At 39.5% G+C, this 18,868-nt stretch overlaps 2 protein-coding genes across 4 annotated transcripts; both read right to left on the reverse strand.

Moving 5' to 3' along the window:
• Nucleotides 1-4,562: 4,562 nt before the first annotated feature.
• On the reverse strand, nucleotides 4,563-13,602 carry LOC124279113. Its single transcript, XM_046714900.1, has 5 exons — nucleotides 13,374-13,602; nucleotides 10,588-10,770; nucleotides 8,375-8,707; nucleotides 6,477-6,588; nucleotides 4,563-5,079 (listed from the first exon to the last, which is right to left on the reverse strand). The coding sequence occupies exons 1-5, from the start codon at nucleotides 13,500-13,502 to the stop codon at nucleotides 4,739-4,741; spliced, it is 1,098 nt and encodes a 365-aa protein (XP_046570856.1). The 5' UTR covers nucleotides 13,503-13,602; the 3' UTR covers nucleotides 4,563-4,738.
• Nucleotides 13,603-13,630: 28 nt separating this feature from the next.
• LOC124279114 lies at nucleotides 13,631-16,935 on the reverse strand. Of its 3 annotated transcripts, none has more exons than XM_046714902.1 (2): nucleotides 16,878-16,935; nucleotides 13,631-14,181 (listed from the first exon to the last, which is right to left on the reverse strand). In XM_046714902.1, exon 2 carries the CDS (start codon nucleotides 14,116-14,118, stop codon nucleotides 13,666-13,668), a length of 453 nt encoding a protein of 150 aa, XP_046570858.1. In that variant the 5' UTR covers nucleotides 14,119-14,181; nucleotides 16,878-16,935; the 3' UTR covers nucleotides 13,631-13,665. The 3 variants fall into 3 exon arrangements, with proteins under 3 accessions (XP_046570858.1, XP_046570857.1, XP_046570859.1); XM_046714901.1 differs by having other exon boundaries at nucleotides 16,857-16,928; XM_046714903.1 differs by lacking the exon at nucleotides 16,878-16,935 and adding an exon at nucleotides 16,509-16,617.
• Between the last annotated feature and the right edge of the window lie 1,933 nt (nucleotides 16,936-18,868).

Here is an 18,868-nt window from a genome sequence, read left to right on the forward strand (position 1 = left end):
GCTGGTGGCGGGAAAGCGTACGCGTTGAGTCCCTCCCACGATATGCTTAGTGCGTCCGTTGCCCATGCTAGTGGGTCTGGAACTGGCGATACGAAGGTTGTCAGTTGTTTGTTGAATCGAGTGGCGAATAGGTCTACTAGTGGAGATCCTATTTCCTTGATTATTTGAGTGAATATCTCTGTGTGGAGCATCCATTCTGTCGGCGAAGGTAGGTGTGGCCGAGAGAGAGCGTCTGCTAATACATTCTTTGCTCCTGGAATGTGGCAAGCTCTGACATGTATGTTTAGATTGTCGATTAAATCGAACAATCGGAAATATAGAGACAGTAGGTTCGGTGACCTTGTTGAGCCTTGTTTGTTCACATAAAACGCCACTGTCGAATTGTCTGTGTGAATCATCAACTGAGCGTTCTGTAGTAGGTTGCTCCAGTGACTTATGGCATTTATGACTGCTTGCATCTCTAGCAGATTTATGTGTAACTTGCTCTCTTGATTGCTCAATAGGCCTGACGCTGTCCTGTTGGCAAGGTGGGCTCCCCAACCTTGTAGTGACGCATCTACGTAGAGATGTGTTTCCGATTCCGGCTCTATTACGGAGACGCCTATGCAAACATTCAATCTCTTGGTCCACCAAAGTAGATGAGGTTTGACGTGATCTGGTAGACTGAACGGTAGAGGGTCTTCGAGATGCGCATTGATGAGGACTTGTAACGGACGTAATTGAAGTCTGCCTCTGACTGTCAAGTCTTGAGCTGATGTGAGTAATCCCAATAGGCTCTGCCACTGTCGTAGTGGTAGCGGAGAGAGTAAGGCTTGTGGGATTAGCTGTTGGATCTTGATCCATCTGTCCTCCAGGACTACTATACGATTCTGGGCTGTTAGAAATCGTATACCTAGAAATTGCAGACCTTGTGTTGGTTCTAGGTCTGACTTGAGTAGATTTACTAACCATCCTAGTTGAGTTAGTAACGTGATTATACAGTTCAGCTGTAGTCTGAGACGCTGTGGATCTGGATCCACTTGTATCCCGTCGTCTAGTAAAACGCGCTGCGAAGACCTTGACGATGTAGGTATGAGACAATAGGTTTCGTCACTCTTGTGAATACCCAAGGGGCCGATGAGATTCCAAAGGGAAGTACTTTCCATTGGTAATGTATTCCGTCTAGGATAAATCTTAGATATTTCCTTGAATTTGGATGAATCGGAATGTGTAGATATGTGTCTTGCAGATCTATGCTGGCCATGTAATCTCTGGGACAAATTAAGTGCCGAAGTTGCGGTAAGTGTATCATGCGAAACGCTGGCGGTTTGCTTAGATAGTCTCTGTTGAAGATGCTCATGTTGTATATGAGACGAAACTTTTCCTTGGAATTTTTCTTGGGCACTAGGAAAAATGGGGAGTAGAAACCTGGTACGATGTTTCGCTGATCCAGAACTTCTAAGGCCTGTTTGTTTAGAAGAGTAGCTACTGTTTCTCTTAACATTGGTAGTTGTGACGGTTGGAAGTCGAACCTTGGAGGGATGACTGTCAACGGAGGTATGGCCTTGAGTTGTATTTGATATCCGTGCTGTAGGATGTTGGATACATAAGGATCTTGTAGGAATCCCCAGTTTTCCCAGTGCAGCTGAAGGCGTCCACCCACTTGAGAAGGTTGTACTGGAACGGCTGGGGGTGGAAGACTCCAGTCGTTCCGAACCTGTATTTCATCGTTTAAAAGCGCGGGAACCTCTGGATGACCTGCCTCTTGCTGATCCTCCTCTGAAATTGCTGTATGGGCGACGAAAAGATTCCTTGGGACCTTTTGCTGTAGCCAATTTCTTGTCCCGTGCTTTCTGTAGTCCAGAGAATTTAGACTTGCCAGAGTATCTCAAGGATGTTTGCTTAATGACATTAGCTAACGTATCCATGGACTTGATCATAAGCACCTCTCTAGAGTCCTTAGACACCTCTTTGGAGACCTTGTCTATGTTACCACCAAAGAGCAAAGGCGATGACCACGGGGCAGCGTAGAGGGATTCCCTTAAATTGATTACCCCAATTGCAGGAGGCTAGTAGACCCTGACGACGAGCCATGGTAGTAGCTGCAGTAAAGCTGACAAGTGATCTGTAAGGAACTGTTGGTCTCTTTTCTGCATGAGTAGAGCCGAGTAGATCATCCTATCTTCTTCCTCTGTAGAATCTTTGAACTTGGTGATGAGGGTTTCATTGACAGTTCTAGATCTATTCAATCCAAAAAACATTCTCCTAGAAATGGTATCCAACTGGGCTAGTTTGCGATCGTCTATTCTGTAATTCCTGGACTTGGCATCGCTGATTAACTTAAAGTTCTCATCAATATCTTGAGCCTTGAAAAGGAGTCCATATTGTGGCCTGCAAACTTTTGGCGTTGAAAACCGGGAAATGTGTTGACTGAAACTTCGTAGATTTGGTAAAGGCTGTATCCAGATTAGCTGGAACCGTTGCTATCGGGTCAATAGGAGGTAAAGGAGATAGTGTCCGCATCATCTTCCTTCATCAAATAAGTATGAGCTGAGTTCTCGTTCTTAGACGAGGGAAGCAAGTTCCAATCCATTCACCATCAGTATCTAATTTCTGCATCCGAGAATACGATACCTTCTTCCTCTTCTGACGTAGGATCACATATAATAGAGTGAGGTGGAGTCCTAGATCTGTAAGAAGATCGACGAGAAGATTGTGGTGAACGGACTGACAAGGGCTGGGTTGCCCCTACGCGAAGTCATAGCGGGCTCTGGGGCCCTACATGACTTATTATGGGTTGGGCTCTGGGGCCCGCGGCTCTGAGACCTCTGTTAACCCATTATCGGTCTTCCATCAACATCATAATCTGGTTGACCAGGTCGTCTGGGACGGTCTGCGCTGGCGTTGAGGCAGCCCTCTCTATGGTAGCGACGGGACCCTCAGTTAGAATCTTGGCCGTCAGCCTAGGCATCTCTGGTTGCGTGTTGATCTGCGCTGAAGTGACGGTAGCCGATACTGGTCGCTTCTTATGCCGTACATCTGGAATGATAATCGGAATATCATCATCATATAAACACAATTCTGAAAAAGGAAGAATGTCAGATGAAAAGTTTTTGTAGCCTTCGTAGGTTTCCCTTTCGACGAAGCTGTAGCCCTGGGGGTGCGGAGCGTACGTTGTGACGACGTGGAAGCTCTCCTAGTCTTAGACTGTGATGATGGGATGTCCTGGGATGCAGGTCGCTTCTTGGATATAGCGGACTGCGTCCCACGCTTCTCCCCCGAAGGTAACTCAGGCGGAACACCAGACGGTAGAGGGTCGTCCGCCAACAGTTGACAGGGTATATCTGACTCTGATCTATCAGCCATGACTGAAGACTGTTTCCGAGATCTATCTGCTGCACGTCTCAAGACGCAATATAAATATTTATCAAAGGCAGAATTAGACAATTTAATACATAAATTGCAGCGTGAAACAATAGAGCATGGCGTTGTACAACTAGGGCATATTAAATGCGGATCGGCAGCAGAGAAACGTAATTTACAAACAGTGCAGATTTTCATTAATGCAATCTGCTGAGCAAACACGGCGGACCGTGAATAAAGCAGCAGAAACACGAATAAATATCAATGCATGTTGAATAAGGATACTAGTTACACCTCTATAGATGATTATAAGAGGTAACAAACTAAATAAAAATAAAGGATATAGTGTGTAGGGAGACACAGGCGCTCTCACGTCCTGCTCACTGGGCGAAGAAGGAGAGAGTGAGGCACATGGTTGGAGGTGGCGCCCTCGTTCCCGCGCTTACGAGGGGACAGATAACTCGTGGTGAGTACTAATTAGTGATTTTACATTGAAGGGAACTTCAATTGGGAGATACAAGTGTTCCACTATGTTCACTAAGACAAGACAAATAGCATGAGTCAGGATAAGGAAAATAAGTAGATTTCGCTGTACATATATTTGCATATACATTTTTCTCACAGGGATCGCAGTCACACACAATAACCTCATGTTACAGTGTCCATCTTGATTGGTACCTTATCTCGCCCTCCATCTCTTCATTCCACAAATCTTGTGAACGCATCTGTCATTCTCAATTGCGATTACACAAAACCCTCACTGGATTCTCAGAAGTGTGTTTTGATTCGAAACTATAATACGTTATCAGTGGTGTTTAGTCGTAACAGTGAGTACTTCCTAATTAATTCCTTCTTAATTAATCCTAATTAAATAACAAACAAGTGACACCTTCAACTCAATTAACCCTAATTAGTTTACACTACCGCATCCCTTTGATTCATGCCGCACCGTGTGTAAACGTGTGGAAACAACCTCAGTTCAGAGGGATACTTGCCCATGAAAGGTAGGTGAATATCGAGTTGCTTTGTAAATATCGAGTTAAAAGGGTAAATTTGCTTGTTGGGACCATGAAATTATATCGAGATATCCGAAATATCGAGACATTCGTATCGAGTTAAAAGAGCTTGAATAATGATAAATCATGAAGGATTCTGCCGGGACCGAGATGTTATATCGAGACAACCAAGATATCGAGTTATCAGAGTTCGACACAACGGTGCTCGACTGTACATACATCAAGGGGAGGTAACTCTCATTCTCAAACCCTCTGCTCAGTTCTGCAAGACTAACTCATATTTTAGTTGGTGGGGAATCCACTAGTCTTTATTGCATTTTAGTTTTTGAGAGTAACATATTGTGTTTTCATTTTTTAAAATACTTTGTCACAAAATGATCTTACAAGCTGAATGGCTGATTAGCCAGAACAGGTGGCGACACAAACATGACAAATACGTCAAGGTCATGAGGATACACATAATTCCCTGTACAACAATACAACACTGTATACATTACCTGGAACCAGTTGCCAACAGTAACACATCTTGGAGTAGGCCTCAGACCGAGTCCTTGGTACCATGTTTCATTTGTCTTGCCGAATGCTATGGCAACCAAAGCCAGGAACTCTTTTTCGGATATGCGCAGGTTGTAGTCCCAGTTTTGGAGAAGGAAATAACGTAGGACGTAACATATGAAACCATTTTTTCTTCCATATCGATCAAACCAGGTCTTTGGGAAGGCTGGAATAGAGTATTTGCATATACTTGCAGAAACAGAATCAACCCTTCACTGCTGTTTCAAATTACAGAATGTATTTCCTATAACCATCCACTTCCAGGATGAAACGTTACTTCTAGTTTTGTTTGATTGTTGTTTAATGCCGCACTCAGCAATATTCCAGCAATGTGGCGACGGTCTGTAAATAATCGAGTCTGGACCAGACAATACAGTGATCAACAACATCATTACTTCTTAACCTTGGCCTTAATGACGAAAACTTCTTAAAAGTTTGTTTAGTGTCTTAGCTGATTATCTTGATGCATATGTGAAACATTTTAGTCACAAATGTTGAATCCTAAAATTGAGTTGAAATTTCAACTACTTTCACAGAGACTTGCTTTTCAGATGTAACAGCTCTTCCCGAAAAGTCAAAACAATCTTCCTGGAATGTAGAACTGGGGAAAGTAAAAATGAGAGGGTGAAGATTCAGAGCTACAGATAACTTTTGAGTCATTTTTCACTGGTGTTCATCTCAATTGGGTATCCAAATTTTTCCTTTGCGTAACCACATAAATTGTACCCACCTCACTCTTAAAATGCAATTGGGTATTTTGCCATTTTCCATTAATTGTAAAAACATAATAAAGTTTAAATATTGGGTTTACGTGTTTGTTATTATATTTTGACAGTGATATGAGAATCGATAAGAAAGACTGCACGTTGCCAAAGTTCATGTGCTGCAATAGAAGCTCTCAATATACTTTCAGTTACTTTATCTATCCTCAGTAAGTTAAGATTTGACACTTTTTGTGTACACATGTAAGATCAAATTAAGTATTCAGGGTGGAAATAACTTTAAAATTGCTAGTGTACTCCGGTACAGTGGCACGTGTAAATTCACTTGACCTGATTATTTTTCCACCATACCGATCGTTTTCTTGTTGATTTTTTAAATAAACAGCATTATTAACATTGAAAAGTCAACTGGACACCGGTACAGTGTGATATTCAAATTTGAATGCCCGACAGAAAAAAACACTGGACTCGGACGTCGGGCAATGGGTTATTTCCACCCCTGCGTATTATTGAGTATTTAAAAAATTCAAGCGTACTTGTACACAACAGACTTAATATGAATTGAGTTTTCACATAAAATTAATGTTTGCGTAATTTACGCAGATACGCAGCTTATCTGTACCTCTGAATATTCCAATTTCATGGCGGGAAACACCTGAAAGGACTTCACACATTTTATCAATGTGGATTCAAACCTAGGGTGTTCAGTGTGACAAGGAAACACTTAAAACGACCAGGCTACCCCACTGCCAATCAAGTAATATGAATGATGCCCATTTATGAAAATGAAAGTCTGGCCATGGCGTTAAATGTACAGTACCATGTACCATTGGGTACTCACCCTGGGGTTCCTGATGGGACATAATGTGATCAAAGAGCCTCAGATTTTTGAATATTTCCTGTGGTTTTATGTTGTTGATTGAAGGAATCATCCTGTTTTCTGTTGCATTGATCTGAAGGAAAGAGCATAATTATCTTGCCTCACACATAAATGTCATTTTCTGATTGGCTGAGCGCTCTTCTATTATTTTCAATGCACCCCGCTTACAAGCGAGTAACAGTTTCTATGTAACAGGGTTTTACATGACGCATGATTCCTGCGTATTTGATGCAAACAATTTTGTAAAAAGACTCACACACGATATTATAAGAGTCAAGCGTGACGCAAGTTTTATGGGTGACCCTCAGAATTCAGTTCAATAAAATCAGTTTGATAAGCAAACAATGATAGTTTTCGACGATAGTTTGACTTTGACAGAGCTGTCAGATTGTTCCAAAGAACTCAGAGGAGACAGTAATCCTTGCTACTGGCTCGGGTGACACTGCTACAAAAAGACGTACATCAGACTGTATTACCCTCGAGAGAAGCATACAACTTATATTAGTAACTAGTTATACAAAATGACAATACAACATAAAACAATAAAATATTTTGCCAAACTCTTGCTTTTGATTTATAAACACAAAGAAATATTAAATTTTCATGACTCCCAAATATTGAAAATGACGCCCAAAATAGACATTGTGAGTCACCATGACTCCCATCTTCAAAGTCTGTGTAAAACTCTGATGTAACCTGCTAGGAATGCCGAACTTATTTTGTACTTCATAGTAGTGATTCTTTATCTCGATTAACATTGAATCACGCATGATGACCAGTGAACAACTTATAATATCATGTCTCCGACATCTCACAAGGTGTCACCCATTCATTAATGACTATAATTGATGAGATACAAACACAACATGTAAAACATACATTTGGACCTTCTGCAACTAAAGCAACTCTCATCAAAAAGATTAAATTGATTCATATGTTAGTTGGGCAACAGATTTGCCCAAAATGTAATGGTCAAATATTGCAGGCATCTTGTTCGCTAATTTACATAAGCACACTGTAATTACTTTGTTGACCTTTTACACAACAGGCTGTTCTGATGTTTTATTCCTCACCACTTGACATAGAATCACAAGTTATTGTGATCATTAACTGACAGAGATACCTGCACATGTGCTACTATGTTTATGAATTTCAGTGAGTGAGTGAGTTTAGTTTTACACCACACTCAGCAATTTTCCAGCTTTATGGCGGCGGTCTGTAAATAATCGAGTCTGGACCAGACAATCCAGTGATCAACAGCATGAGCATCGATCTGCGCAATTGGAAACCGATGACAAATATGTCAACCCAGTCAGCGAGCCTGACCACCCGATCCCGTTAGTCGCCTCTTACGACAAGCATGGGTTACTGAAGATCAATATTCTAACCCGGACCTTCACGGGTCGTTTATGAATTTCAAGAAATAGCCATTTGCTCATGACTACCAGCAGTCATATTTACCTGTGAATGTATATCTGATTAGGTCAATAACGGTGTACACACATTAACTGCACAAACTGCTGCTGATAATGACAGAGAGAATGACAATATGACCAATGCTGCCTCTTTGCAATTTTTGATCAATCATAGCACATCCACTTGATTTTGGGAGAAAGTTCTTTGTCATTCACCACTCTGGGGAAAACTATTAGCAGAGCTTTTTGCTGACAAACCTTGAAAAATAATGAGGGCTAATCTGGAATTTAAAATCAATAATCAAGGATTAAACATCCATAATCATAGGTTTCTGGCACCCAAAGGGAAGCAACTTTCACAGCATATTGCAGCACCTAAGATTATGGGCCACACATTCATCTCACATTCTCCAAATCAAAGGCATCTCATTGACAATCACCTACCCTCGTGTATTCGTAGTTCCTGTGGTCTGATCGACCATGTTCTGTAACCTGATGTCTGTTGGTTGGTAGAACAATCCGATAGATGTACATCCTCAGGCCAATTAAAGCCATTTCAGAGGATGGATGTCCGTGAGCCACCTCTTCCACAAAGATGCGGCGCCAGTACAAGCCATTATGGAAACCAAGGACATGTGGGGAGAAGGACCCATGTTCTATGCCTTCACACAGCAGGTTGTAGATGAAGCCCTGTGTACTGTGGTTTTCCGCGGGGCAAGTCAGCATATAGAAGTTGCGGGTGTGAGTTATGGCAGCTGCGAACTGATGATCTCTTCGCTGTAAGTGTAACCATGGCAATCATAAGTTTCATTGACTTTGCTCGATCGTGAAACAAATTTGATGGCGTGGAGGTCTGTCAATGTCAATGTTACATAATGTCTCAACAGAATTGTTTTATTGGCAGAGTAAAAATAACATCCATGGTTCTTGGATGACGACATTCTACATGATGTATGATGCCAACATTACTTCGCATGATTCAAGGATGCCAACATTCTCTATAATACATGGATGCCAACATGATTCATGGGTGCCAACATAATATGATACTAAATGATATATGGATGCAAACATGCTCTATAATATAAGGCCAACATGATTCATGGATGTCAACATACCACATGATTCATGGATGTCAACAAGAATCATGGATGCCAACATAGTATGATTAGATGCCAACAAGCTACATAATATATGGACTGCCATATATGATAAATGATTTCCAACATAACATACCATATATGATACATGATATCCAACATAACATACCATATATGATACATGATATCCAACATAACATACCATATATGATACATGATTTCCAACATAACATACCATATAAGATACGTGATATCCAACATAACATACCACATATGAAAAACATGATATACACCAACATACCACCTATGAAACATATCCAACATAACATACCATATATGATACATGGTATCCCATATAACATACCAAATATGATGCATGATTTCCAACATACCATATAAGATACATGATATCCAACATAACATACCCCATATATGAAACATGATATACAACAACATACCACCTATGAAACATATCCAACATAACATACCATACCATATATGATACATGATATCCCATATAACATACCATATATGATGCATGATTTCCAACATACCATATAAGATACATGATATCCAACATAACATACCCCTATATATGAAACATGATATACAACAACATACCACCTATGAAACATATCCAACATAACATACCATACCATATATGATACATGATATCCCATATAACATACCATATATGATGCATGATTTCCAACATACCATATAAGATACATGATATCCAACATAACATACCACATATGAAACATGATATACAACATAACATACAATATATGATACATGATATCCAACATACCATATATGATACATGATATCCAACATACCATATATGAAACATATCAACATAATATACCATACATGAAACATGATATACAACATAACATACCATATATGATACATGATATACAACGTACCATATATGATACATGATATCAACATAATATACCATATATGAAACATGATATCCAACATAACATACCATATATGAAACATGATATACAACATAACATACCATATATGATACATGATATCCAACATAACATACCATATATGATACATTATATCCAACATACCATGTACGATACATGATCAGTCAGAGACGCAACGTGTACACGAGACGGCCTATCGTCTCTTGTACGCGAGACGAGAGGCCTCCGCGGTACTAACTGGAAGCGCTTGACCCTAATTCAATTCAATCACCGTGGACAAACTCGATTGGGTGTGAACACGGCGCGGGGTGATTAAAGCGTGATGATGATATCAAATATTCCATATAAGATCCAATAACGTGTACGCGAGGACGGCCTATCGTCTCTTGTACGCGAGACTGAGGGGCGCTCCGCGGTACTAACTGAAGCGCCTGGACCCTAATTAATTCAATCACCGTGGACAAACTCGATTGGGTGTGAACACGGCGCGGGGTTCGATTAAAGCGTGATAATGATATCAAATATTCCATATAAGATCCATGAGTTCCAACACATGATACATGCAAATATATGACTAATGGTTTTCAACACATTTTCAAGGTGTTCAACATACCATATGGCGGAGGATTGCAGGATGGTTCTCCACATTATTGTACTTCCTCACCAGTGAGGCCAGCTTCTGAATACTTCGACGACCTTCGATACCAAGCGAGTGAAATAGTATCTGCATGAATGGTCCGGTGTAGTCATTGCCCGCAACGATGCTCAGTTCCACAATCTGAGCATGTTCTGTCAACTGAAAATACACACGAAAAAGGTCCAGGGGTGGAAATAACTTTAAAATTGATAGTGTACTCCGGTATAGTGGCACATGTAAAGTCACTTGCCCTGATATTTTTTCCAGTATACCGACCGTTTTCTTGCTGATTTTTTAAATAAACAACATAATTAACATTGGAAAGTCAACTGGACACCGGTACAGTACAGTGTGATATACAAATTTGCTTGCCCGACAGAAAAAACACTGGACTCGGAGTCCGACGTCGGGCAATGGGTTATTTCCACCCCTGAGGTCAGACTAAGCTTCTTGATAGATAGATAGATAGATAGATAGATAGATAGAAGACACATACAAAACAACGATAGATAGATAGATAGATAGATAGATAGATAGATAGAAGACACATACAAAACAACAAAAGACACATATACATTAAAACACCCATACATATGTCATATATTACTAAAATACCTAGCAATAACAGCCAATATATGAGGCAAAGATAAATGATGAATAAATACTAATATATTTAAGATTTAGAGCAATAGTGGCGACATTAAAAATTTTGCTAAGGAACAGTTGCACTAAAAGTATATTGATATGACAGTTTGAAACAATTGATAAAGTATTATAAGATGATTTACAAAACATTATAATAATTCATTTAAAACACTGATGTATGCTGGGATGAAAGAATTTCGAGCCCTGTTTGTTCTGAATATTGGCGTGCGCAGTCGTTGGCCAGAAGGAAGAAGTTGAAATTCAGGAAATAGGACATGAGTGCTGTCATCTAAAATTTTACATACTTTTTTTCAATTTGCTGCTTGTTAATAGTGCCGATATCTTGCTTGTTAAGTCCAGAAATTTTACTCGCTGTTTTAACAATTTTGGAAAGTTTACATCAATTTTGAACAGACAGACCGCCATACCAGCAATGTACGTTGAAAACTAAAATACTTTGTATAAAAGATTTATAAAATAACGACAATATGGTTGTGTCGATCTTAAAATAACGAAGACGACGTAAGAAGTATAGCCGCTTTAGTCCTTTCTTGTATATGTAATCAATATTACTGTTCTAGGTGAGTTTAGAATCTATGACTGTGCCAAGATACTTATAAAAAGTTATATTCCTCAACTCTATCCATGGTTTCGTTATCAATGGCAATTGGCAACAGCTCACTTTTACTTTTCCGAAAATCAATTACCATATCTTTTGTTTTCTTAACATTTAATTTAAGGAAATTGATTGTACACCAATCAAGAAATTGTGTGATTTCAGGCGATAATCATTCTCCGCATGCCTTATAAATCCAGCGAGTGCGGCATCATCTGTAAACTTCACAGTTCACCAAACGTAATGGCACTATGTGTTATTCAAAATAACAGTTTAAAAAAAATATATAAAAACTTGACTATCAATGTATTGGGTGGTAAACCAGTAGTTTCATGAAGAAATCCAGATATGTCAATGTCAGTAACATACAATGAAAATACAGGCTATGTCATCAATGACTCATGGTTGAGTTTCTGTGAGTAACAAAATGTATTTGCTATTGCTGATGACTGACGAGGGGTCACTTTGCATCAGATTCACCTGAATTCAATCAAGGATTTGAGAACATGGTATATTTGCAGTCTGTGACTTCAGCAAGTGGTCTGGGTTTGTGGGAATCCAGAGGTTTGATATAAACCAACCACCTGAATATACTACTATTTTCCTATAAAATCTAAGTAACATTTTACAGTGATATGTCCCCTTTGTACGAGCTTCTCAAACACATCATTTTTATTATATCCCTCCTCTTGAGACAGTCATATTTAATGGTGACCATCGCTACATTCTCATCTCTCATCCCCATGTCACCATAGTTACTATATTCCTTACAGCTATACTTGTCTACAGAGTCTGAATTAAGGTCTTTGAACGGCAAGAGGAATTGTTTCAATTATAGTTTTGCTTGTACAATTACAACAAATACTAGAACTGCAATGTATTACTGGTAAAATGCAATACGCTTTTCAAACGATATGTATTGTAATATTGTTTCTGAGAACCAGTATATTGGGTAAAGACACATATATGTGAATTTATCATGGTATAATTTAAATTAAAATCTACACTTTCATTCACAACAGAAGTTTTTCGGCATACTGACTGACTGACTGATTGACTGACTGAATTTGGTTTTACACCGCTTTTAGCAATATTCCAGCAACATCACGGCGGGGGACACCAGAAATAAGCTTCACACATTGTGACCATGTGGGGATTCGAACCCGGGTTTTCGGCGTGACGAGCCAACGCTTTAACCACTAGGCTACCCCACCGCCCTTCCGGCATACTGTAACAATAAAAATTGTATAAAAAAGAAAATAGCATCCCTGACTATGCAACCTAAGTTTGTGATTGCTGTTATCAGAACCATAACATATATTTTTAGGGCTTATAATGTAGAAAATAGGATTGACATGTACAATTAGTGTCACCTTCAGTCGAAGGCTTAAGTTTCCAATATATTGCAATACGTATCACAATAAGGGATACCTTGATCACAATATATTGCAATACAATTCATTTACTAATAGTAATACACATATCACACTGATTCACTCACCCCAAGGCTCCGTGCAACCTTTTCTGCCTTTAAAACATGACATACAAGTCTGAGAGGTTTTTCTGGCAGAGCCATCGGCCTACCAAGTTGAAGGTCACCATGTACGTCAAACATCTCATTCGAAATCATCGCCCCCTTCCGAAACACTAAGAAATCTGTATCATTGCTCAGGACAGCCACAGCCTTTGGATTTGTCTCTAATTCTTGTGCAATGATGTAATCTGCCTCTCCTGAAAGGCAGCTGGTGTACAAGTACACCCACAAGCTTTCAGGGTATTTGTAAACTGGATCTCTAACAGCACAGGCAGCATACGAGCCTCACGGTGAAGCTGCTCAACAGGAAACACCCCCGACACATGTCCATGATCTCTCTCAGGTTCTGAACGTTCTGCATGTGCCGATGCTTCCACGTTTCAAGCTTCTGCTTAGTTCCCTCATATGAACTTCCCTTGGCACCATCCACATAGAACACAAGTTCAATTCCTAAACTTTTTAAATCATTTATGAACTTTGACAGGTAGGAGTCAAGGGTCTGGTATTCACCCCCATCAAACTGGAGGTAAGGGTTGTGACACATGTCTGAGAGACCACGCCAGAATTGTTCCAGGATGAGGTGTTCAAAGGAGAAAAAGTCGACAAGAATTGTAATTCCATCCCTGTGCCGTGCGACCTCGACCAGGTCGATGGTGTCAGCACATGCAGAGATGTCTTCTCGACAGTACGACAACAGTCCCCGGATCCCCATGTTGGCTTGCTGCTGGCAGGTTCATGCACTACAATGCATGTGTTGCCATACTTGATGAATTGTCTGAAATACAAAAACGAAATATTACCAGAACATAAACCCACATCAACATCTAACCAACTCTGACACCCAGTAGTCTAAATCATGTACTCTGTGTGTTGACGCAATAGGAGCGAAATATATGTGCCAGTTTAGATATCTGTGTGCCAATGCCGTAAGAGCACATTCCAGGGCATTTGACCAAGAATCCTGAAACCTTTTCTGCATGTTCTTTGCATTAGCATCATGTTCTGCGCGAAAAATTATTTTATCTTCTCATATTGTCTGAAATGGAAGGAAAACGTTACATGTATCCATTTTCTATGTCCTTAGGGTTGAACCTTGAAAGTTCCACGCTAGAATTGATGGGTTCAGCAACCCATGCTTGTCGTAAGAGGCGACTTACTGGATCCTGCCTAAAGCAACTGCGTGACTCACACCCGGAAACGTTTTACAATATGACAATATGTATGATTTGAAGTGATTGTTTGTATTTTAAATAGCATCAATGACCAAATGAAATTATCTGCAAAGATCCATAAACAATGACAGAAAATGATCCGGTGGCCCCATCCAATCACTATGTAAACAAACTTCTTATTACTCTGACCAACTTTCAAACCAACTGGCTACCGAACAGTTATCACCATATTTTAGCGCTTTTAATAAAATTATTCTGCCGTTTGTTAAATTAATGAAACAAAATTAACCATGATACTTAATTAGCTATTCATCGATGTGTCCAGCCCGTTCACTGCCACTGATCATGTTTTTTATATAACGCAGCGGAAGGGAATCATGGCAGTATAAATAGATGTTTTCTCACAACTAACTGTAACAGTTATTGCCATTTAGGATTTCTCATGTCATTGTTGACAAGAAATCCTATTCAGTCGAACGAGGGACCACATTGTGCAGAATTGCAAGCCTGACACTGAGCAGTATGGACATAGGGTTTGAAGCTTACTACAATAGGGGGTTTATGCGCAACATCCCATTATCAAATTTTCAAGATTAGACTCATAGTGACGAAAGCCATTATGTATCCCCGAGTCATCTGTTTTCGTTCAACATTTGTTTTCAGTCGGCCGTTTGCGTGTTCATTTCTCGCGGTTATTAGCAACATATTATGTCACAAGACAGGTTATTTTTAGCAGGAGGTCGACTGCTTCAGCTCTGACTAACAAAATGCTTAGTGTGAAATTTAGTAAGGTACATGATTGCAAACACATGTAAATGTTACGTTTTAGAACGGAGTTTACTAATGCATAAATTTTCATGTAATCAAAATGCTATATCTAAAATATCGTCAGCTCCACTTTTTCAGCATAGCGTCGTCTGTTTGTTTATGGTATGATGTATCATTATCACATGACATATCACGTGGCGTTGCCTTCGTAAAAAAAAAAATATATGGAAACTGGATAGGGTCATCTCTTATTACGATTTTCCAAAATACTCATTTAATTTTCAAACTGCAATGACTATTTCTGTGTCGTGGGCCCAGTGTACTCATCCTGCATGCTGTCACTGGGTCCACCTCTGCAATGCACCCCGTATGTGTAGTGAGATCTTCTGATGAGTTTTGGTGCACTTGTCAGCGCGAACCGGAGGAGTGAAACATGCCTGGACATGTGATGTAACTAGCAAAGTCTTATCATGAATAACTTTGATATGAAATTATTACGACCATAGTTTCTAATAATTATTATTGGAACTATTACAAATATTCTTTTTCGACTGGATGTTTAGCAACTTTATATTATAAAAATATCAGCATAGCACGAATACTGCTATTAGATTTCTGTTTTACGGAGAACCTATGAAGTGAACGAAAACAGATGACGTCACTTCCGCATTAACGATCTTTGTGTACCGAACTATGAGGCCTGCTGTGCGGGTGAAACACGAGGTTAATCCGTCAGATATTTGAATATCATAAATAAATAACAAACAAATGAGGTAGGTTTGTTTATTGTCAATTTATTCATGCACTTTATGTTACGTTGGTCGACAAACCTTACATGACCGAAAACCGAATACACAAGGATACCAAAGCCTATTCGTCTCCCCTCGCCGCAATCTTTGGCGATTTGTATGCTGTTTCGGGATGCTATGACTGCCGTGTTGGGATACTATGAATGCCGTTTTGTACGCTTGGCGACTGTTCTCGTGCGCTCGTGTAGCTGATACGTGAGTTTTGTTTCCATTTCAAACGATTAGTCTTCCATTACAGATGTATTGTTTTGGTTTTAGAGGATATTCTTGCAGTTTGGGAACTTTATTTTCCTATTTTCGTGATTTTTGTTTTGTTTTGGTGTATATGAGTTTAGTTTTGATGATTTGTTCACCGTTTGTATGGTAGGCCTGTTATTGTGACTTTTTTCCTGTGACTTTCTTTCCGATCACCACCAATATATACTGGCTGGGCCCGATGAACCATGGCTTCACAAAATTTGCCTGCAAAATAACGAACTATTTGCAGACATCTTGGACAATAGTGCTATTGAAAACACCGCAATTTTCATTGATATTATTTGCCGATCGAGGCCAGAGTTCCTGTAAAACACAGTGTATAAAATTTGTGTTCAGAACACACGTTGAATATCCGAACATCGTCCCTGTTCCTAAATTAGTCGTAGCAGTAGTATGAGAAAAGCTAAAGAAGGTTTATGGAATCGGGGTTTAATCTTTCATACCAACGATAAGGGGTTCATTACCAGTGGTCCAGTGTAATTTTTCACACCGAGCAGCCCGCTTTCGCGGCGTCGTTTGTTGATTTGGTCAGATAACTTCCGGTTACTTAAAATCCGGAACAAACGATTAGATGGGTTTGCCGGGAACGTATCTTGGACCATATATTGATCTCCAAGATATTTTATGGACACGTCATAGTGTCAACTGTCACTTCACCTGATAAAGGTATCTGTAATGATCCCGAAACATTGCGTGGGAAAGAATAAAGAAGCATAAATCCATAAAATATCCTGTATGGCGCTAACAGTCATCCATAACAACTTCTAAATGGCGCTAAAGACATCATGAACATGATCTCGCCTTAATTCAAACTCAAATGTTTTAGTAGTTGTTGTTTCGAATTTCATATTTATGAAAGCAAGTATAATTAATGTTGAAAGTAGTGTGTTTGTGGACAACTGCGACATAAGCCAATTCCTCAAAAGATATGAAACGTATCAGGAACGTCTGATCTCCCCGAGGACGTTGTAGATGTGTGTTATATAATTATTAACGCAAAACACTTAAACAATGATGCTGTAAAATTATTTGGGTTTTATTTGAATAAAGCATATTATACTCGCTTCAATGAAAGGATTTTTTATTTGGAATTGATTAACTACATTGGTGGCTTATACTCAGGACTTAAAACTAGACTCACCGTGGAGAATGTCATGCAGTACGTATATGTATTTGCAGTTCAGAACGCATAGTCACTGCGACAAGGGAGATGGGTTTAGTTAACCTATAGTGGTAATTTAAGCGTTCGCTCGTCACGCCGAAGACCACGTGGGTTCAACATGTAAAGCCAATTTCTGTTGTCCCTGCCTTGGTATTGCTGAACTTACTCACTGACGGAAACCCTGTACATGGCAATTTCTTTACGAAGCCTTTCCCCAGTTTCCCGTGAAACAGAGATTTGTAAGTGATTAAAAAATCATTTGTGAAACTAACAGCTAACATTTTCTGATGTATTATTAAAGCTATTATCGATAGCAAATTCACCGATTCAAGTTCACACTGGCCTGGAGTTCAACTTGTTTTCTTTTCCAACCAGCGGGACGGTGGGGTTGCGTAGTCACGCCGACTACACGGGTTCGATTCCCAACGTTGACAAAATGGGTGAAGCCCATTTCTAGTGTCCCCCGCCGTGATATTGCTGGAATATCGCTTAGCGCGGCGTAAGACCATACTCACTCACTCACTCACTCGTGCAAGTCGCCCTTCCAACCAGCAACACAACTGTTTTCAGGGGAGCATGTTGTTTACCAAGATCTGCAATTTCTGTTTGCAAATCCTTGTTATGTGGATGGGAATTTGTGGCAACCACAAATTTCAATCCAAAACAAGGATTTGCAATATCTCTCCGCAATTAAGTAACGTTTCCTTCGAAAAATATAACTGATGTAGAGGCGTTCTGAATACTTGGTTGCAGCGCTACCCGTATAATAGAGTTGCCTCCCTTGAAGTAGTTGTCATTGGACAAATCATTCGTGCTTTAAAGATATCAGGCAATAGATGCCAAAGAAAGGAATTTTAACATGAATAACATTCAGATTGGTGGTATATTGTAAGCACGTTAATGATAATGTGAACATTTGTAATTAATTAAAACAAGTGTATTCTATGTTAAAGTAGTATATGCATCAATGCATGTACAGAACGTACTTTCGCATCGACAGGAAGTTTTATCCGATATCACTTAATCCAACAGTTACGGTATTTCGAGCAACACAGAGAACGTTAATGTGATGTAATCTAGTTGTATCAAATGATATTTTATAAAAGAAGATGATGAAACAGATTGCTCTCCCAAAGGAAGAAACCTGAAGACAAAACTGAACAATTCTTTGTCTTTTGAATAAAGTTAACATGATATGTATGCCCATAAATTATTTATCTAATTTGTAGGATATGACAACTTGCAAATATCACAAACATTGTGAGTGGAAATACTGATGAAGATTGAAAGCTT

The sequence above is a fragment of the Haliotis rubra genome, unplaced genomic scaffold, assembly GCF_003918875.1.
Source record: "Haliotis rubra isolate DU_JTF1 unplaced genomic scaffold, ASM391887v1 Scf2463, whole genome shotgun sequence".
NCBI classification, from domain to species: Eukaryota; Metazoa; Mollusca; class Gastropoda; order Lepetellida; family Haliotidae; genus Haliotis; species Haliotis rubra.

What these genes read in the sequence shown, in the direction of transcription:
- LOC124279114 (XM_046714902.1), bottom strand. Translation starts at nt 14,118, where the DNA reads ATGGGGATCCGGGGACTGTTGTCGTACTGTCGAGAAGACATCTCTGCA.
- LOC124279113 (XM_046714900.1), bottom strand. Translation starts at nt 13,502, where the DNA reads ATGATTTCGAATGAGATGTTTGACGTACATGGTGACCTTCAACTTGGT. An exon ending in CTGCAATCCTCCGCCATATG is followed by an intron (nt 8,708 to 10,587) that starts GTATGTTGAACA and finishes TTACACTTACAG; the next exon opens with CGAAGAGATCATCAGTTCGC. An exon ending in GGAACTACGAATACACGAGG is followed by an intron (nt 6,589 to 8,374) that starts GTAGGTGATTGT and finishes TCTTTCCTTCAG; the next exon opens with ATCAATGCAACAGAAAACAG.